The sequence below is a fragment of the Cetorhinus maximus genome, chromosome 4, assembly GCF_964194155.1.
Source record: "Cetorhinus maximus chromosome 4, sCetMax3.hap1.1, whole genome shotgun sequence".
NCBI lineage: Eukaryota > Metazoa > Chordata > Chondrichthyes > Lamniformes > Cetorhinidae > Cetorhinus > Cetorhinus maximus.
Genome location: NC_135882.1, coordinates 85465029 through 85488074, shown reverse-complemented (window position 1 = coordinate 85488074; position 23046 = coordinate 85465029). Strand labels below are relative to the sequence as shown.

The 23046-nt window shown below is 40.6% G+C and overlaps 1 protein-coding gene across 3 annotated transcripts in view; it reads right to left on the bottom strand.

Moving 5' to 3' along the window:
* The window catches only part of asph (aspartate beta-hydroxylase), a 59715-nt gene that overhangs the window by 15109 nt on the left and 21560 nt on the right, over positions 1 to 23046 (bottom strand). For 2 of the 3 annotated variants that reach the window (XM_078540436.1, XM_078540437.1), the window contains exon 2: positions 193 to 342. In XM_078540436.1, coding sequence (XP_078396562.1) covers positions 193 to 342 — 150 coding nt within the window. Of the gene's footprint in view, positions 1 to 192; positions 343 to 22081; positions 22284 to 23046 lie in introns of those variants that run through there. The other variant, XM_078540435.1, reaches the window with a different exon arrangement.

Below are 23046 nucleotides of genomic sequence, written 5' to 3'. Positions count from 1 at the left end.
CTGTTAGCAAAGGAGCTATCCATTGACCAGTATTCTCAACTGTGGTTAATTTGTAGCCCAGAAATTAAGATGACTAAAATACAAAATAAAGGATTGCATTAATAAAATAATTTGACAAATGATAAGCCACAAAACAATATTGTGCAATGAAAAAACTTTTGGAAATTTAAAAGCTGAAATTGAAGAACTTACCCAGAACATCTTTGTAATCCACCAAATCAAACCAAACAACAGCTACTGATGACCAGACACCCAGTAAAGCAATTATCATGAACCATGTGAAGAACGAACTTCCAGAAGGTCCATCGCTTTTCTTCCCATTTTTATTAGAGCTGTGCTTATCTGAAAAAGAGGCTCTCATTAGTTGTCTGTGCTGTGGAAACAAGTGAATATAAATGACAAAAAAGGAAAATATTCCTGATTTCCAGGATCTGCAGTAAAAACAGAAAATGCTGAAAAGGCTCAGCACACCTGGCAGCAGCTGTGTAGAAAGAAACCAAATTAACATTTCAGACTGATGACCTTTCATCCGGACTAGAAAAAGTATGAGGTGTAACAGGTTTTTAAACAAGTACACAGGCAGGGAAAAAGAACAAAAGGGAAAGCCCACAATAGGGTGGAAGATAGGAGATTCAGTGACAAAAAGGACAATGCTGCAAGGCAAAAGGGAATGGTAGTGGGTCAAATAAAAGAAAATAAAGATAGGTCTAGATGGGTTGCAAATGGGATGAGCAGAATCATCAGCAGCTGCCACCCAAAACAAAATGCGGCCTGAAATTGCTAGTCAGTGTGGAACCTGGAAGGCTGCAAATTGCCTAACTGAAAAAAGAGCAAGCTTGCCCTCTGCTTCAGTGGGCCCATGTAGAAGACAGAGGACAGAAGTCTGAGTGGGGGTGGAGAATTAAAATGACAGGAGGCTGGGAGCTTAGGGTCACGCTTGTGGACTGAATGGAGGTGTCCCGCAAAGCAGTCACCCAATCAGGTGAGTTGGGTCGGGGAGGTGAGGTGGGTAAGGGGGTAGTCAACAGCTGGAAGAATTTAAATTCAATTAATAAAATCTGGAATTAAAAGACAGTCTCAGTAATAGTGACACAAACTGTTGTTGATTGTTGTAAAAACCCATCTGGTTCACCAATGTCCTTTAGGGGAGGAAATCTGCCATCCTTGCCTGGTCAGGCCTACATATGACTCCAAAGACACAGCAATGTGGTTGACTCTTAAATGCCCTCCGAAATGGCATAGCAAGACACTCAAATTGAGGGCAATTAGGGATGGGCAACAAATGCTGGCCTTGCCAGTGACACCCACATCCAATGAAAGAATGTAAAAAGCAGCATCTCAGATGGATAAGAACACAGGGGGAAAAAAAGCTAGTGACAAATTGGTTTTAGTGCAAAAAGTAAAAGAAACACAAGTCAAAACGTTATGATGGGATTCATTTCAGCTTTTAATCACTGGGTGAAGGGCTCATCGCAAATGAGCACCCACCATTGAGTTCAATAGGAAGAGTGGGCAATAAGGTAAAATTGTTCTGTGAACATACATAAAATTGTAATATAAAACCTCAGTACATCCCTCAACTCCACTTCCTTAAGCTCAAGTGACTGGACTTGAATGTCTCTGGCGACTGAATTAACAATTAATTCACCGCCAAATCTGGATCTTACATCTTTTGAATAAATATCAGGCAATGCTCTCTATCAATAAAACTACCCACTTGCCAAAGATCATCAAGGAAGGTAAAGATAACATCCAACTTCTCTTCCCCATCATTAACCACCCTCCTTTGACTCCTCCACCTTCACCTCCAGCAGGAAGTGCAAAGAGCTCACAGGCTTTTCCATTACAAAGATTGAGACCATTAGTTCCCTTTCCTCCTTTCCCCTAGCCCACATGGCCTTTAAGGTTTCCCCTAGCTCTAACGTTGAATTTGACATCTTCTCTAGTTTCTCTTCTATCTCATCTTCTCAATGAGGCCTACCTTTTGCTCTCTAGACATTATCCCCACTAAAGTGCTGACTACTCAACTTCCCTTCCTAGTTCCTATGTTAGTTGACATTAGCAACAGTTCTCTCTCAGGAACTGTCCGCCTCTCCTTCAAATCTGCCATCTTCACACCTCTCCTCAAATAAACCCTTGACCCACCCTCCCTGCCTGTTCTTCAAAATTACTGCCCCAACCTGGTTCACTATGACAAAAGTAAACTATCCCTTCTGAACCTACAGCCTTTGACACAAAAACAGAATTACCTGGAAAAACTCAGCAGGTCTGGCAGCATCGGCAGAGAAGAAAAGAGTTGACGTTTCGAGCCCTCATGACCCTTCAACAGAACTGAGTAATATTAGGAGAGGAGTGAAATATAAGCTGGTTTAAGGTGGGGGGGATGGGGGGAGAGAAGTTGGGGGGGGGCGCGGTGGGTGGTTGTAGGGACAAGCAAGCAGTGATAGGAGCAGATAATCAAAAGATGTCACAGACAAAGGAACAAAGAGGTGTTGAAGGTGGTGATATTATCTAAACGAATGTGTTAATTAAGAATGGATGGCAGGACACTCAAGGTACAGCTCTAGTGGGGGTGGGGTGGAAAGACTAACAGTGCATTAAAGATATAGATTTTAAAATAATGGAAATAGGTGGGAAAAGAAAAATCTATATAAATTATTGGAAAAAGCAAAAGGGAGGGGGAAGAAACGGGAAGGGGGTGGGGATGGAGGAGGGAGTTCAAGATCTAAAGTTGTTGAATTCAATATTCAGTCCGGAAGGCTGTAAAGTGCCTAGTCGGAAGATGAGGTGCTGTTCCTCCAGTTTGCGTTGGGCTTCACTGGAACAATGCAGCAAGCCAAGGACCGACATGTGAGCAAGAAAGCAGGGTGGAGTGTTAAAATGGCAAGCGACAGGGAGGTTTGGGTCTTTCTTGCGGACAGACCGCAGATGTTCTGCAAAGCGGTCGCCCAGTTTACGTTTGGTCTCTCCAATGTAGAGGAGACCGCATTGGGAGCAACGACACAGTTTGACACAGTTGGTCCTGAAATTCTGATCCAGTATTGGATGAGCAGAAATTTCCTCCAATTAAATATTGGAGGATAGGAGCTACTGTTTTCAATCCGTCACAAAGTGGTCACCTACTCCAACCCTCTCCGAGAAATGTCTAGGGCTGAACAAGGCTAGTCAGATAAGCTAGGCCTCCATTTTAAAATTCTCATCCCAGTTTTCAAATGCCTCCACAGCCTCGCCCCCCTCCCCATCTCTACTCCCCTCATGCCTGACAAACACCATTGCCCCACCCCCACACCAATCTCTGCATTCTGCCAAACCTGGCTTCTATAATCACTACCAGTGGCAGCCATTCCTTCATGTGCCTAGGCCCCAAGCTCTGGAAGTCCCTCCTGGTATTTTTATGTCCCTCTTTCTTGCTTTAAGCCACTCCTTAAAACCCACCTCTTTGACCCTCATGTGATCTAACGTCTTCTTATTACATAACTGGCTAAGGTTGACAGGGTAAATAGACTAAAAGGTTTGGCGATAAATAAACAGTGGGAAACATTTAAAGAAACAATTCAAAAATATTCAACAAAAATACATTCCATTGAAAAACAAAAGCCCAGCATAAAAGACCCATCCATAGCTTACTCAGGAAGTTAAAGATAGTATTAAATTTAAAGAAGAGACTTATAATGTTGCAAGGAACAGTTGCAAATCTGAGGTTTGGGAGTGTTTTAGTAACCAAAGGGCCACCAGGAAGTTGGGAAAAAAACAGAATACAAGAGTAAACCAGCCAGGAATATAAAAACAGATTGTAAGAGCTTTTCCAAGTATAAAAGAGAGTAGCTAAAATAAATATTGGTCCCTTAGAAGCAGACATGAGAAATTATCATGGGAATGAGGAAATGGCAGATGCATTAAACAAAGATTTTGTGTTCGTTTTCAATGTAGAAGACTCAAGTTACATAAATTCCCCAGACTAATTTCTGGAATGACAGGATTGTCATCTGAGGAGAGATTTGAGGAGGCCGGGCCTGTGTCAGGACATAGGAACATACAGTGCAGACTCACTATACAATGCAGATTCACCATGCTGCTGTCTGGTACAAGGAAATACAATTGTGAACACAAACAATAACTGGGGCTCCTTTTATTACAGCAGAGGTGATCATTAGGTGATTTGATGGAGATGTTTAATATTATGAAGTGATGTTTTCACATTAGATAGAAATAGTTTTCTAGAACAAGGGGACATAAACATAGGATTAAACATAGCATTAAAAGCAAGAGACGGCAGGGGCCGTGGGAGGAGAGAAGAAATCTTTTTATAAAAAGGGGGTTGAGAGATTATGGAAGGCACTAGAGTTATGACTGAAGAAGAGACTATCTCAACATAGCAAATAAGATATATGTGTTTGAAGGAAAAAGTAAATAAAAATGATACGAGAGGAGTGAAGGTACAGAGGATTGTGGGACTATTTCTCACGAAGGATAAACTCTTCTGAAGAAGAGTCACACGGGCTCGAAACGTTAACTCTGTTTTTCTCTCCACAGATGGTGCTGTTAGACCTTCTGAGATTTTCTAGCATTTTCTGTTTTTGTTTGATTTCCAGCATCCGTAGTATTTTGCTTTTATCTTGTATGAGGATAAACACAGCATCTGTTGAGATGAACAAACCATTTCCATGTTGCATCTCTACGTACTACTGTCACTGGCTGAAAATCCTGGAACTCCCTATCCGACAGCTTTGTGGTGTAGGTTACACCCACAAAGTGTAATGGTTCAAGGTGGCAGCTTACAAATGGGCAATAAATGCTGGCCTTTGCCAGCAACACCCACATCACATGATTAAAATAAAACCTTCAACTCATTTTAGGCTCTCCTTTATTTCCCACTCCATGGCCTGAATCCTTCCTCATTTGCAGCACAGGTAGAAATTATCTGTCAAGCCTCTACCAATGCCGTAACCCTTTGAAGACAATAGGGCAAATGCAAGCAAACTCTAGGCCTATTTTCCCCCTCTTTCTCTTGTGGTGTAAATGAGCAAGTGATCAGATTTTGAAATTAATAAATCTGACTGGGGAGATCAATTTTCCCAAATCTGGCCTTTTTACCCCTCCCAGGAGAGCACATGGCTACCGGTAGGCGATATATGTGTCAATCATGAGGCTCTATGGAGCAAACTCAATGGACTACTAGTTCTGATATTCTGATAAAAGATTATAGGCCTGAAATCTCAACTGTTTCTCTCTCTACAGATGCTGCCTGACCTTCAGGGTATTCCTAACATTGTGTGTTTATTTCACTGCACTAGTTATATTTTTCCACCTTCACCTTTAGCATGGTCATATGCTCGTATGTCCCAAGAAAATCCAAGTCATTTATATTTTTTCAGTAACTCGAAAAGCAAAAGTGCATAAGATTAAATCAGAATGCATCATTATAATGTAATAATTCTAAATTTCCAGGGAGCATGTTCTTGGACAAACATCTTCCAAGAAATGCCCCAACAATTTTCCACTTTGAACATCTACATTTTCATTTTAGGTATTCAGGTACATGCAACCGTTTCCCTCAAATGCATGTCCAAGAATACTAGATGCACCCATAGGGCAGAATATTGCCCTTGGGTGGTGAGCAGGCCCCACCGGCTTGGCGGCGGGTGGGCAGCTGACCCCCGCCAATGAAACGGGGCCCGCCGCCATTAAGTGGGCGGGCCAATTAAGGTCCGCCCAGCGGCATCCCCGACAGAAAGTGCTATGCGCTTCCTGTGCAGGGTGGGGGGGGAGAATTCCTTATCTGTCAAAGTGCGCTCTTTCGCATGCGCGCGAAAGAGCGCACTTCTCCCTGAGGCAAAGTCCTGTCTCAGGGGGAATAGCGAGTGTGTCAAAAACATTAAAAATAGAAACATTAAAAAATTAACATGTCACACAAGATGGGACATGTTAATAAAGACCACATAAACTTTATTAATTTTTTACAATACGGACATGAAACTTCACCCTGCCAGTGGATGAAGTTTCATCAATAATCTGGAGCCCGCTGGCCTGCCCGCCAGCCTTAAGGTTGGATGGGCAGGTCTTTAATTACTTTAAATAGCCTGTCAATGGCCTCAATTGGCCATTGACAGATCGGCAGGCGGACAGCTGATTTTGCTGTCCGCCCGCCTTCCTAAAAATTTAAATGGACCAGGATGACGTCGGGGATTCCTCCCAACATCATCCCACGTCACTTTCCCCTCGGCGACCGGGCCCCGCCCCCAAATCGCCGAGGGGAAAATCCTGGCCATAATTTAAATTACAACGTCTATGTAACTATGTGTTTTCATATGAAACAGGTTATATCATCAGGGCCTCAAGGCTATATCATCAGGGCTTCAATGGTTCTCAGATTTTTAAGGCTACAGGAGCATTTTAAAGCAGTTATCCAGCTTCTAACTTTCATGGTGGGCAGCTACAAAAAAATTGCAATCTAATCCATGTTTCAATTATGTATATTAAGCATCTTATAAAACCAGAAATCAGGCCTCAGTTAGAATAGATTTTTTGACAGCAGCAATATTTGAGCTCTTTTAACCAAAAACAGGTAGGTTGAACAAAGTAACATTTATTAGTCCCAAACAAATAAGCATAATTTCCTCTTCCAGAAATTTCAGTTCACATAAATTTTAACAAATATAGAGTTAAGAATGAAGGCTAGTTCTTTATTATTTCGATATCATAACCAGCCTTCCACAATACAGCTTAAATGTTTGCATAGCCTCTGTTTTAATCATAAATCTGCAGTGCAGTCACATGGCCACTATATAATGTTTCACCTAAATCTTTTATATATAAATGCAAGTTGCTATTGTAACCTTATATCTATCTTTTCAATCCAGCCTCAATCTCTGGAAACATTCTGCTTCCATCTACTTTATCTCATCCTTTCACCTCTGGAAATCACTCCTCTGATCTAACAAAAACAATAATTTTCCAAGTCTTTCATATTTTTATTTCTTCATACTAGGCAGCATTTGAGTGAACTTGTGCTGTATCTTTTTATGCCTCAACATCGTTCAGACAGCGTGAAGCCCAAAACAGTAAGCAAAATGTAGTCTAAGTTTCAGTACTGATGCACCATTACACCTAAACTATACGTGTATGTGTATATATATATATATATATATATATATATACACATTCAATGCTTTGCAAACCCAAAGTCCAAAATTACTCCGCTCTTTCACAGAACCCAGCTTTTCCCAAGGTATAATTTTATTAACTTGTACCGCCTCATTTATTGACCAAATCACTTTTTAATCCATTCCAACAAATTACCAACATTCTATTGGATCACCCTTTGGTTTGTCATTTAATATGGTTTCTATCTTATCTGGAAATTTGGACACAACACTCTATTGCCCTATATCCAAATCATTGATAGACACACTGAACAGAAGTAGCCCCTGAACAGAATCCTGAGGAACACTACTGCCCACTTCCAACGAATGAGAAACTGCCTTTAACTCCTGCTGTACTCTCTCCATTAACCAGTTTGCCAGCTTCCCCAATTTCATTTATCACCTAATCTTCTCCAATAGTCTTGTGCAGTAACCACGAGTTGAGTTCATGTACGCTGCATTCAGACATGACCTGAGTCATCTTGGTCTCTCTTTTTGAAAAAGGTTATCATATTGGCCATTCTCCAGTCCTCCTGAAACACATCCACTCAACAAAACCTCAAATTATAATTTATAGGATCTCTACCATTTATTCCTCCTTTTCCCTTAAACTTGGATGAATCCATCATGTCTTGTCACTCTGTCCTTGTTTAGCTTGCTTAAGTTCTTTAACACTTTCCCTTTATTCAAAATGTCACTTAGCTTGTTTTTAACCAATTCCGGATTTACCTCCTTCCAAAAAGTCTTCCACTTTGCAAACACTGAAGCAGATTATTTGTTTAGTATCACCAATTTCCATTTATCTGTCCTCTCTGGTCAACATGTTTCCTGCCCAACGAGCAAGGTGGCATTGCTGGATCGAGTCCTGGGGAATGAAGTGGGTTAAATGGAGAATGTCACAGTTGGGGAAACCTTGAGGATAGTGATCATAGTATTGTAAGGCTTAGAGCAGACATGGAGAAAGATGAAGAGCAATCTAGAATACAAATACTTAACTAGAGGAGGGCTATTTTCAACAAACTCTAAGTTACCAAGCCAGAACTCTCCAGTCAAAGGCTGGCAGGCAAACACTGTAAAAGAGCAATGTGTGGTCTTTAAAGTGGGGGTGATTCAAGGAAAACTTCAGTACATTTCAGGAATGGCATGAAGGCATTGGGGAGGGTACAGAACAGATTTGCTGGCATGCTTCCAGGTATGAGAGATTACAGTTAATGTGAATAGACTAGAGAAACTGGGGCTGTTCTACTTAGAGCAGCAAAGGGTAAGAAGCAATTTGATAGAGGTATTTAAAATCACAAAGGGTTTAGATAGAATAAATGAAGAACTGGTTCCAAAGGACAGTTTTAAAGGTGGCTAGTGAAAGAACCAGGGGTGACAGGAGGAAAAACATATTTACAAATTGAATGGTTAGGATTTGGAATGTGCTGCCAGATAGGGTGGTAGACAATATCTCAGTAGTAACATTCAAAAGGAGAATTGGATAAATACATGAAGGATTAAAAAAAAATGCAGGAATATGGGCAAAGAGCAAGAGAGCGGGGCTAGCCGAATTGCTTTTTGAATGAACCAGAATAGACTTACTGGGCCAAATGGCCTCCTTCTGTGCTGTAGTATTCTATGATTCCCACATTTAACAAGTGCATGCAATGGTGAAGGTTTGCTTTACTATACCAGAATAAACAATGATTTTCAGGAAGCATGCTTATGATTAGAGTAATAGTTTGCCATACTTTAATTTTTGCCAGTTTTGCAAAATAAATTCTATTTAGGTAACAAACTAACGAGATGTGTATATCTTTCAATATACCAGAGATCATTTAGAACTATGTACAATTGTTAGGTTAAAAATAAACTGCGCTGCCCTTTTGGATTTATTTTTAAATTATATAAACATGATCAAACTATTACGTCTCCATAAACAAACAAAATATACATGAAATTCAGGATCAACTGAGTGAAGCGGCAGTTTTAAAATGCTGCTGTTACTGATTAATGGCCTAATTCGTTTTTACATCATTAGAGTTTTATATTGCTCAGTGAACAGCACATCAAATATGATATCTGCCAATTAAGCATCATGGACAGAGTTTCAGAGTTGTGGTGGTCGTTGGGAACGGGGTGGTGTCAGGAAACTTAAAGGTGGTTTCCCTGAATGGTATGGAATTTTAACACCATGGTGTACAATTTTCCTTTCCAGGCTTCTTGCCTAAAACACAATCCAATAGACAGTCAGGCCAGACAGTTGAGTGATGGTGGCTATAGAAAAGGCCACAGTCAAGGTGCAGTGGTAGAGGAATCGTGGGGGTTTTGGGAGTTGGTTTGGTGAGCGTAGTTACTAGGGGTTGGCGGACGGTATCAGAGAAGCTGACAGATTGCTGGTTTTAATAGGGCCTGTAAAATGCACAATTTGCAGATTCAGCCCTTCTTGCCTCCTTTTGCCTTTTGTGTTTCCTAAGATCAGGAAGACATGGACAACAACAACAAAAAAAAAGTATAAACCTTGGTAAGATGAAGGCACACAGACTCGAAAAAGTATTGATGGCTAAATTGCCTCCCAAGTGTACATCGGTCAACACCACATTAAAATCAGAAGTGAGCGGGTTGGATTTTTGTTTGAAATTAACATTTTTACTTCCCACCTGATCCAAACAAACCAGTTTAGCAGGGTCTAAATTCAACAAAAGTTTAGCTATTATTTATATGCTCCAAACTTTTGTTTTTGCACAGTTGATTTGTATTCCATATCGTGGTCATCCAGCTACATAAATCAGTACAGAGAACAGACTAACTACTTTCATACTTTAAGCAGTGGCCCCATCACTCCCGATTAAGGGTAAACCACAGGTCAGAGGTAGAGCAAAGGTACCTCAACATTACAGCACAACCTCAGATGGACATCTCCTCCTCCAACACAAGTGCAACATTGTAATTTCCAAGACTAGCCATCCTCCTGACCTGAAGATTCAACTTATCAGTTAGGAACAGTTATACAGTAGGTTCATTACACTAGGAATTAGATCAACACTATCTATACTTCTATACGTTGGCTAGATGGAGCAAGCCCATGTTCCAGGAGTGAAAAACAGAATGTGGCCATAAATAGTGAAACCTGTATAAGCAGACACTCACAAAGCAGACATTTGAGACACCCAAACACTTTCCATGGTGAAATAGACAAGAAGCATTCTCAAACAACAGACATTCACAAGTTACGGACAGCCATCAATGCACCAAGCACCTTTAAAACTTAAAGTGTGGAACAGATGGGTCAGCAGAAAACAGTAGCCGATTTTGAGAAAGAAATTGCTTTTGGCCAACACTGATCCCTTTATACATGATCCAATGTGGCAGAGGGCAGAGAAACCATTCCACCTCTGGGATCAAATGCTTGCATGGCTCTATCCAGGGATAGAGTTTCTGTGCCACTATAAATGCTGGGTAAAATATGCCCCATTCCCCAGAAAGTACATACAATGATCATTTTGAAAAGAATGTTTGCAAGAAAAAGGGAAACTGATGACAGTCCCTATGTAGTCTGCAATTAATTTTTAAAAATTATTTGTAATGGGATGTGGGTGTCACTGGCTAGGCCAGCAATTATTGCCTATCCCTAACTGCTCCTCAAGGCCAGTGATGCCCACATCCCATGAACAAATAAAGAAAATGCAAACTGATATAATGAATTTTTAGAACTTTGAAAAATTTGTACAAAGTGGGAGGACAAAATGTTAAAGCTGGAAAAGAAAAAGAACATATGGATTGTAGGTTTTATAAGCAGAAGTGCAAAACCAAAGGAATTATACTAATCCTCTACAAAACATTGGTTACGCTACAGCTAGGCTATTGTGCCTTGTTCTGGGCACCTCACCTTAGATAAGATGTCAAGACTACAGAAAGCATTCAGAGATGCAAGATGATACCAGGAATTAGAGGCTTTAATCATGAAGGTAGATTATAGAATTTAGGGTTCTTTCCATTAGAGTAGAGAAAGAAAGATAATTTTAATCACCTCTCACATTTTATGAAAAATTTCTACAGAAGATATAGCAGGGAAATTATTTTTCAAAAGCTCAAGTGTCAGTAACCCAGGGTATAAATTTATCATAGAGGGGTGCTGGAGAATTTAAAAAACACAACAGGTCAAGTCTAAATGTCAAAGCAGACAGAAATAGTGGAGGCAACAGAATACATAATAGCTTTCAAAAGTGGATAAATACTTGAAATAATTATTTTTTAAAATAAGATGAGGGAAAAGCAGAGGAATATAGGGCTATGTAGATAGCCCTTCAAGTGCTGACAAAAATGTTGAATAGCTTTCTTCTATGCTGTAAAATCCTACAATTCAATGCCAACATTGCATCATGCTTTTCAAAGATTTAGTTTACATGAACAGCATACTGAACTCTGCACTGACATGTTTACAAATGGTGTACAGTCCCACCCCTACCCAGTTAGTACAACCAGCAAGTAGCTAAGTCACAAATACCAGAAGTGTTTGGATCCTGGTTTGTGCTCACTAAGCTGATCTTTAATGAGATAGCAGTCTCCAGTTTTCTGGTTTATTCTTCTCCTGCTTCTTGAAGAAACACATTAAATTGGCTACTATCCAGTCCAATGGTAAAATCCGATTACTCATGAGGATATAATGAGGTAGACTAATGGACTAAATGACCTCCTCCTTTGCTGTACTGACTCTGATTGAATAGTTAAGAGGTTACCATCTCTGCTCTGACGTTAAGCAGCTAGGGTGCAGGCTAACAGTGCCAGGCCACTTAACTAACCATCATGCATTCTGCTAATTTCTTTCAACACTTTCTTTTCTCCAGTTATTTCTAAAATGGGATCAGCTCAGTAGGTCGCATTTCAGTTGGTGGTTCAAATCCCATTTGCGAGATGAGAACACAAGATCTACACAAACACTTCAATAGACTACTGGGGAAGTGCTGCACTGCATTTCAAATGAGAATTTAAACTGAGAATCTGGACGTAAACAATTCTATTTGGAGAAGCAGCTTTCCCGGTCAATATTTAATCCTTCTTCGAACATCAATTAAACAGAGGACTTATCACCGTGTGTTGCAGTTTGCTGTGCACACACAGGCTGTTACATTTCCTATATTACAACAACAGTGACTTTAATTCAAAGGCACTTCATTGGCTGTTAAGTGTTTTAGAATGTTGAGAGGTCATGAAAGGCAGTATATAAATTAAAGTTGCTCGATATTGATATATCTATATATTATGTGTTTTCAATTTTGCTATCATTTGTAAAAAATCAATGAAAAATACTCTCTCGTATAACTTTTCTGCACCGATTCTATAGACTTCCTAAAGTTTGGTGGCCATAATTGGACACCATACTCCAATGGAGGCCGAACCAGTGTTTTCTAAAGGCTCAGCATAACCTTACATGCTTTATGCCTCCCCCAGGATCCTTCATGCTCTTTTAACCTCATTCTCAATGTGCCCTATTACCTACAACAATTTGTGCATATATCCCCAGGCATAGTTAGATGACGGACATCAGAGTGGTTGCAGACGAGCTACAGTGGATGTGTGAGGATGGCACAAGACTGACGAGCATGACATACCATTAGAGCCGACCTCCTAGTAGGAGTAGCTACAAGCAGGGCTCTGTCCCTGCACCTACTTTAGAATTGTACCCTTTCCTTGATCTTCCTACCAAAATGTATCAGTTCAAATTTCTATGCATTAAATTTCATCTGCCATGCACCCTCCCATTCCACTAGCCTGTCTATATCCTCAAAGTCTATCACTACCTTCATAATTCACACTACTTCCAAGTTTTCTCATATGCAAATTTTGAAATTGTGCCCTGTACATCAATTCACTGATATATAGCAAGAAAAGCAGTGCTCCTGGTAACATCTGCAGAGCATCACTGCATACCTTAATCCAGTCCCAAAAAAAGAAACGTTTACCACTACTCTTTCCTGCTAATCACCTTCATATTCATGCTGCCAATTATACCATGGGCTTTAACTTTGCTGGCAAGCCAATTATGTGGCACTTTATCAAATGGCTTTTGGAAGCTCACATACACAAAGACAAAACCTTGATCAACATAAGAAATCGGAGTAGACCATCACTCCCTCACATCTGCTCTGTCATTCAATGCAATAATGGCCGACTTCCTACCTTACCCCACTTTCCTGCCCATTTGTCATATCCCTTGATCCCATGAGATCAAATATCTACCGATCTCATCCCTGAATATACTCAACAATGGAACATTCACAACTCTTTGGGGAAGACAATTCCAAAGATTCAAATCTCTGAAGAAATTTCTCCTGACCTCAGTTCAAAAAGATCAATCTCTTAACCTGAGACTGTGCCAGTGTTCTAGATTCTCCATCCATCCAAAGGAAACAACCTCAGTGTCAACCCTATCAAGCCGTTGCAGAATTTTGTACATTTCCATGAGATCACCCTTCATTCTTCTAAACTAGAGTATAGGCCCAATTTACTCAGCCTCATCAGGACAACCCTCTCACCCCAGTAGTCAATCAAGTGAATTTTTGCTGTACAGACTCCTTCCTTGACTCTTGACTTCCTAAATATGGAGACTAAAACCGTACACAGTATTCCATGTATGGCCTTGCCAAAGCCCTATACAATTATAGGGAAACTTCCTTATTATTGCACTCCAATCATGCTTGTAATAAAGTCCAGCATGCAATTTGCCTTTCTAATTACTTGCTGTACCTGCATGCTACCTTTGTGTTCTTTGTATGAGTACACCCAAGTCTTTGTAAACATCAATATTTATAAATCTGTCTTTAAAAAAAATGCTGCTTTTCTATTCTCACTACCGAAGTGAATAACATAAACACACTTGCCCACATTATACTCCAGCTGCTACCTTGTTATCCTCCTCACAGCTTACATTCCTACCCAACTCTGTATCAACAGCAAAGCTGGATACATTACTCTTGATTACTTACTTCAAGTCATTAATATGGATGTAAATAGCTGAGACTCAGCACTGATACATGCAGCATTCCACTAGTTAGAGTTTGCCAACTTAAAAATGCCCCCTTTATCCCTACCCTGTGTTTCTTATTTATTACCCAATCCTCCATCCATGCTAATATATTACCCCCAACCCTGCATATTAACCTTTCGTGTGGCACCTTATCAAATGCCTTTTGAAAATCCAAGTATACTACATCTACTGGCTCCCCTTTTCCACCTTACTCGTTATGTCCTCGAAAGAAAACTAATAAATTTGTCAAACACAATCTCTCTTTCATAAAACCATGTGACATTTGTCTGATCATACTGATTTTAAACGCATTAAGGCTTCCTAAATAATAAATTTAACATTTCCCCGACGACCAATGTAAGTTCCCCATTTTGACTCTCCCTCCTTTCTTGAATAGCTGTGTTACACTTACTTACAATCCAATAGGACCACTCTAGAATCTAGGGAATTTTGGAAATCCATTACTAGTGCATCCAACCATCTTTGCAGGCATCTCTTTCGGAACCCCAGGATATCGGCCATCGAAACCTGGAAATTCGGCAGCTTTTAGACCAAATGCTTAAGTCCCTCAATTAGCCTGTATTTCTGCTTTGTAACTTGTGTCTACTGTGAAGACAGGGAAAATATTTGTCCAATATCTCTAATATTTTCTCATCCTACGCAATAATTTCTCCTGTCTCTGACTCTAAGGGACCAATTAGTTTAGTTACTTTTTAAAAAAATATATATTCCTGGCTAGATCTTATAATATGAAACGGAAGGCAAATTTACTCATTCTAAAAAAAAAATCAACATTTTGATCACCCTTGCAGGTTTCTGAAACTCAATCCCCCAGTTTACTAGTATGCTTTAAAAGAGATTATGCTTACAATCTAAAATTATCCTTATCCATTTGTGGATTAGGGAAGTTCTTTCTTACACATATTTTTTAATATTTTGAATTGCTTCTTTAAATGTTTCCCACAGTTCATGTACTGCCATCCCTTTTAGTCTATTTGACCAATTAACCTTAACCAGCTCCCCCCTCATACCTATGTAACTGGCTTTAAGATTCTTGTTTGGAACTGGAGTATGGCTCTCTCAAACTTCATATAGAATTCAATTGTACTATGATCATTTTCTCCCCCCAGCGTACCTTTCACTATGGCAGCTCATCAACCTTTTTAGCCATGCTTTACTTACATACATGCACTGTAAACCTGAATTGGATCCTACTGTATTTCCACTCAGTCTGATTCCACATTACACCTTACTTTTTCTTACTCTAGTGCACCTTCATTCTCCTTCCTAATGCTACATCTCACTTCCCACCATTGCTAAATTCATTTATTCTCCAGCAAGCCAACACACAAAGGCATTGGTCCCAACTCTTTTCGGAGATGCAATACTCCTTCATCCTCCACAATGAGACTTATTTCTTCATCTCCAAGCAGCACCCCCTCACTTTCAACTATTTTTTTTTCTCTCCATGTTTTGTTGCTTACAAAATACCTTACCATTTCCTTTTATATTATGTTTTTTTCTCATATTTCCTTCTGAACTGATGACATTTGACAAGTCAAACTTAAACAATTTATCATTTGATCTTCAAGATGAAATCACCACTATGCCTGTAAACAAACTTGAGATGTATATGATTGTGGAAAATTAATGTTTCAGATAGAGGTGCAACAGGTTTTAAGCAAGTACAGGGGCAGGGGAGGAAAGAACAAAAGGAAGGTCTGTTATAGTGTGGTAGATTAAATGACAAAAAGGTGACGGCAATGGGACAAGTAAATAAATGAAGACTAGAGGCATAAATGGAAAAAGCAGAATTAACAGCTGCCATCCACAGAAAGGACAGCAGAGGTTATTACCTCAAATTGATTAACTCAATGCTGAGACCAGCAGGTTGTAAAAAAAATGCCTCATTGAAAGATGGGGTGCTATTCCTTGAGCTTACATGGAGTTTCATTGAAAATGTGTAGGCAGCCAAGAGAAAGGTTATACTGGGAGTGAAGCAGAGAATTAAAATGACAACCATGGTGGAGCTTCATTGTAGAGGTGTAGGTGGCCAAGAACAGAGGGATCAGAGTGGGAGTGCAGCACAGGAAATGCAATTCCAGCCATCTTTTACCTCCTCCCTTTTCACTACCCAAGGCCTAAAATGTGTTTCCAGTAAAACAATAAATACTTCTTTCAATTTAATATACTGTAGTCATTTCTCTGCACTGAGACACTAAATGCTGATTAGATGACTTCTTCATGGAACACTTTCGTGCAGTCCACAGGTGTGAGCCTGAGCTTCCAGTCTCCTGTCATTTTAATTCTCCACCCCCACTCAGACTTCTGCCCTCTACCTTGGTCCCAATGAAGCAGAGGACACTTAGGCAATTTACAGCTTTCCAGCTCATTTCAGATCATAACCTCTGCCACATTTTTTTGGTTTTGAATGGCAGCTGATGATTCTGCTCATCCCAGTTACAGCTCATCTAGACCCACCTTTTGTTTCTTTACTTGTCTCATTAACATTTCCTTTAGCCTTCCACATTATCTCGTCATTTAATCTCTTGCTTCCACCCTATCACAGACCTTCCCTGCCTGTGCACTTGCTTAAAACTTGTTGTATATCTAATTTTTTCAGAGCTGATGAAAGGTCATTGACCTGAAACATTAACATCTGCAGAGACAGAATTATCAAATCTGCTGACTGTTGAGAATTTTTTTGTTTTTATTAGCTAAACATTCTGAACCAGTCCACTTTTTTGTTATTACCACAAGCTTGCGATTGATCCATGTCAACGACAAGACCAGAGCTGAACTAATTTTACATTAGGTTGTGCAGGGTCAGCACAAACTAAGAGGCAATGGGTCCTCTACCACCAAATAGAAAACTGCTTTATATTACAGACCAAGTAAAGCACATTAAATTTTCAACCACAGTACAGAATCAAAAGACAACTACAAATTCTAGCATGTCATAAAATGCAGATGTTCAAGAAAATTTCTTGTACACAAAAGATCTAATGTTACAACATACTTGGTTCATTCCACATACAAACAGAACATTACCTGCATCATCTGCCATGGTGTTGGTCATCTACACTTTCCATAAAGTTTAGGGAAATCTGCACAGAGTCTAATAATGAAAAGCAAATCAGAATGTTCAACTCTGCAATCCAAAATCCAGCTTCATAGATAGGGTGAGAGCTAACTCAGCTATAACCTGATACGAGACCAGCCTGCAGAATCTGCTAACAGGGTATTTTTAGATTTGCTTTCTCCATGAGCCAAACAGATTCAAGCACTCATATGGAAAGGCTCCTCTTTGAATAACAACTATTTGGCATTAAACTTGTCTGGGTTACCCAACCAAAATTCACCATTAATATTCACTTACTACCTAGTGCTAAGTATTGCTCAATGAGAAGAAAACACAAAATTATGTCGTCATTTTTCCAGGAATACACATCTTAATGAATAATTCAGTAGTTGTTCAATCACGAGGCACTGTTAATAATAGCAAAATGCTTCAATGTTTGATGTCATGCATGGCTTGTAGGAAGTTTTTGCTATCAACTTTAGACAACAGTACATTTAGCAGCAAGCCATTTTTCTCACTTTCCCACAAGGTGTCAGCACCTCACCTAATTGGTGAATCTTTACATGCAAGCTTAAAAAGTGAGAGATAGCACATTATTCTTGCGCTAGTCTTGGCTCAGAAGTAACACACTCTCCTGCTGAAAGGTCATGGATTTAAACCCCACTCCAGAGATATGACTCAAGCTCAAGGTACAGCACCTCATCGTTTGATTATATACTGTATTTACAATGTTCTAAACCACACACACAGTCCACTGAAAATGCTGGAAATACTCAGTTTATATTTCAAATTTTCCAGCATCTGCAGTATTTTGGCTTTGTATCAATAACACACCATCTGTTTATAGTGGCCATACATTTCCCTACAAAACAGTGACAACATTTTTTTCTCTTATTTGTTCACGGGATGTGTTCATCCTTAACTGCCCTTGAGAAAGTAAGTGGTGGTGAACGACTTTCTTCAACTGCTGCAGACCACCAGGTGTAGCTAAACTCAAATGGTGTTAGGGAGTGTGCTCCAAGATTCTGACCCAGTGCTGAAGAAGACACGCTGATATGTTCCCAAGTCAGGATGGTGAAAGACTTAGAGGGGTACTTGCAGATAGTAGTTTTTCTGTGCACTTGCTGCCCTTATTCCTCTAGGTGGTAGAAATCATGAGTTTGGAAGGTGATGTCGAAGGAAGCTTGGTAAGTTGCTGCAATGCATCTTGTAGATAGCACACCCAACTGCTATGGTGTACCAATGGAGGAGGGAGTAAATGTTTGAGCTGGTGGACGGGGTGCTGATCAAGTATGTTGCTTTGTTCTGGATGGTGTTAAGTTTAAGTTTTGTTGGAGCATCACTTATCTAAGCAAGTGGAGAATTTCTGGACTAACTTGGCTTTGGAAGGTCAGAAGGCAAGTTACTCACTACAAAATATCCAACTTCTGGCATGTTCTTGAAGTGCTTATATGGTTGGTCCAGTTAAGTTTCTGGTCAATGGTAACACACCACAACCCCCTCTCCCACCCCACCTTGTTGTATATCAAGATAGATGGTCATTACCTGGCACTTAGTGATGCGAGTGTCACTCCTCACTTCTCAGCCCAAGCCAGAATGTTACCCAGGTCTTGTTACACGTGGACACAGACTGTCATTACCCAAGTAGTTTCAAATGGAACTGAACACTGCAATCATCAGTATATATCCTTCACTTCTTCCTTTATGATAGCAGGAAAATCATTGATGAAGCGAAGATGATTGGGCCTAGGACACTGCCCTAGAAACTTGTGGATCAATGACCTAGGGCTGAGATGACTGGCCTCTAACAACAATTATCTTTTTTACTGCTGTGCTTTGTCCTATGACTCCAGTCAATGGAGAGTAATTGACTGTATTGGATTTATCAGGCTTTTTGTGGACAGGACATAGCTGAGCAATTTTCCAGTTTGTGGTGTTGGGTAGATGTTAGTATTGTAGCTATACTGGGACAGCTACGCTAGGAGCTCAGCTAGTCCTGGATCAGAAGTTTTCAGCACTACAGCTGGGATGCCAATAGCCTTCCCTTGCATCCAGTGCACTCTCAGCCATTTCTTGACAACACATTGAGTGAATCAAAATGCCTGAAGACTAGCATCTCTGATGCTCGGCAATGCAGGATACCAAGATAGCTCTTTCACTCACCACTTCTGGCTGAAGGTGGTTGTAAATGCTTCAGCCCCTTCTTTCTCCTACTTACTTGTTGAGGATTTAACATCAAGGACGGGCATGTTGGTGGAGCCTCCTCTTCCTGTTGGTTGTTTAATTCTCCAACACAATTTATGACTGAATTTGGCAGGCCCACAAAGCTTTAATCTGATCTGTTGGTTGTGGAATTACTTATCTCTGTAAATGCATTGGAGGCGGTTCAAAGAAGGTTTACTAGATTGATACCTGGAATGAGTGGGTTGTCTTATGAGGAAAGGTTGGACAGACAAGCTGTGGAAGGCAGCATCATCAGAGTAGATGTGAATGAGATGGAGAAACTGGGAGAATAGAATGTGCTTTTGTTGTTTCCAGTTCCTAGGTCGATGTCAAGTGGTCCACCTGATTTTATTCACCAGCATTTTTGTAGCAGTTTGAGGGAAACTGAATTGCTTTCTAGGCCATTTCAATGGGTCGCTGAGAGTCAACTACATTGCAGTATGCCTGGAGTCACATGCAGACCAGACCAGGTTACGACATTAGATTTCCTTCCTAAAGAAAATTACTGAATCAGATGGGTTTTTACAACAATAAGAGAATAATTTTTGCTCCAGATTTATTTAACTAATTGAATTTAAATCCCCCAGGTGCCATGATGGGACTTGAACTCATGTCTCTGGAGCATTAGTCCAGCCCATGGATGTCCAGTTACATGACCACTATGCCATCCTTCCCAACTTATGCTATTTAACCAGCTGTAAACTATTTTGGGACACCCTGAAGTCATGAAAGGCACAACATAAAATGCAAGTCATTCCTTGCTTCTATCCATGGAAAGCATCACAGCGATAGCTGGGCTTTCATTGTCACAGCCAGAATGTAGATAAGCTTCAGAGGAACCCCATAGGAAGGCTGAAATTAACTTTTTGATATGAATTTGAGGGTAACAAAAGAAAACTGCTTAATGACCAGAAACAGGGCAAACCGATTCCATCCTTGATCTAAGCCCATGCTCCATCCTCAGAATTTTGCACCTTTTCACCTGCCATTTCCATGTTCTTCACAACCTCCCTTTACTTAGAGCAACAGAAAAGAAACCAGCAGCTCAGGCATAACTTATCTAGCTTCACACTTTGATTCATAGGCAATTTGTGTTTGACTATACTAATTAAGTTTGTGATGAAGTAACAGGGAGGACTGATGAGGGTAGTGCAGTTAATGTGCATAAGGATTTTCAAAAGGCATTTGACAAAGTACCACATAACAAACTTGTTAAACAAAATTCAAGGAATCAAAGGGACAGTGGCAGCATGGATATAAACCTGGCTACAGGACAGAAAGTAAAGAGTAGCATTGATACTTGTTTTTTTCAGACTGGAGGAAGTATACAGTGGTATTTCCCCAGGGGTCAGTATTAAGACCACTGCTCTTTTTGATAATGATAATGACCTAGACTTGGGTGTATAAGACATAATTTCAAAGGTTGCAGATGACTCAAAACTCAAAAAAATGACTCATAATAAAATACTTCAGGACAACAGACTGGTGAAATGGGCAGACAAAATTTAATGCAGACAAGTGCAAAGAAATTTATTTTAGTAGGAGGAATGAGGAGAGGCAACTAAATAGTACCATTTTAAAGAGATACCCAAGGGGCCCATGTACTCAAATCTTTGAAGGTAGCAGGACAAGTTGAGAAGGCTGTTAATACTGTTAATAAGGCCAAAGATCTTTACACACATTTTTAACTAGAGTAAGGCGGCACAAAAGCAAGGAAACTGTGCTAAAACATCATAAAACACTCATTAGGCCTCAATTGGAATAACTTGGTCAATTTTGAGCACCATACTTTAGGATGGATGAGGAGAGGATGCAGAAGAGATTTACTGGAATGGTACCAAAGATGAGACACTAGTTATGTGGAAAGACTGGAGAAATTGGAGTTGTTCTTCAAGAAAAGATAGTTAAGAGGAGATGGGAGATATTTCCGGTGGCAGAACTGTCAGTATTCAGAGGACACAGATTGAAGGTGATTGGTAAAACCACAGGTAACGAGGAAGGCAACAGAGTTGCCGTGATCTAGAATTCATTACCTGAAGCTGATTTCACTACTAACATTCAAGAGAACTGGATAAATATTTGAAGGGAAATGATTTGCAGCACTATGGGTAAAGAGCAGGGGTATGAGATCAGCTGAAAGACACTACCCAAAAGCTGGCACAGGCACAAAGAAGCAAGGAGTCTCCTTCTGTGTGGCATCATTCTATGGTTCTGGCTCAAATCCCAACATCACACCAAGATTGGCTTCAAACTCCGAAACCTGAAAAGGTTACATAGAATGTTACTGGCTGCACTCACTGGGCCTCACATTGTCTCCAATCCCTGTGGGTATATGACCAACCCACCTACCCCTGCCATACTGGCTAAAGATTCAAGATTGGTGGACCTAATGCAGAAAGAAAGTGCCGAAATGACTGATTCTGTTGAACTCAACTTGAGTTCTCACAGGGCCACACGGCGCTAGATCCCATTAGGGCCTTGGTCTAAACATGGGCAGAAGAGCTGAATTCCAGAGGCGAGGTGAGATTGACTGCCCTTGACATCAGGCAACCCTGACAAAATTGAAGTCAATGGATGTCTGGGAAGGGTGGGGTGGGAAAACTCTCCACTGGTTGGAGTGATACCTACCACAAAGGAAGGTGGTTTTGGTTGTTGGAGGCCGATCATCTAGGTCAATCACCTCAGCCAAAGGCCATCGCTTCAAGAGTTCCTCAGGGCAGTGCCCTAAGCCCAACCTTTCAGCTGCCTCCATCATAAGGTCAGGAGTGGGAATGTTCACTGATGATTGCATTGTTCAGTACCAAAAGCAACTCCTCAGATAGTGAAGTGCGTTCCTGCAAGGGCCAAGATAAGATATGGACAGCAAATCAGACCTGGGCTGATAAGTGGCAAGTAACATTTGTGCTAGGCAATGACCACCTCCAATAAGAGAGAATCTAACCATCTCCCATTGCTGTTCAACAGCATTGCCATCTCTGAATCCTCCACTATCAACATCCATGGGGTTACCATTGACCAGAAACTGAACTGGAGTAGCCATATAAATACTGTGGGTACAGGAGCAGGTCACAGGTAGGGAATTCTGCAGCAAGTAAATTACCTCCCAACTCCCCAAAGCCTGTCCACCATCTACAAGGCATAAGTCAGGAGCATGACAGAATACTCCCCATTTGCCTACAGCAGTACAGCTCCAACACCTTGAAGCTTGACACCTTCCAAGACAAAGCAGCTTGCTTGATTGGCACCCCATCTACCACCTTAACCATTCACTCTCTCCACCGGCACAAAGTGCACACTGCTGCCACTATCTACACGATGCACTGCAGCAACTCACCAAGGCTCCTTCAGCACCACCTTCCAAACCTGCTATCCAGAAGAACAGGGGCAGCAGACATATGGAAACACCACCACCTGTATTTTCCCTTCCAAGTCACACACCATCCTGACTTGGACCTATGTCGCCATTCCTTCACCCTCACTGGGTCAAAGGCTTGGAACCAGCACTGTGGATGTACCTAAACCTCAGTAGCTCAAGGAAGCAACTCACCATCACCTTCTCTCAAGGGCAATTAGTGATCGGCAATAAACACTGG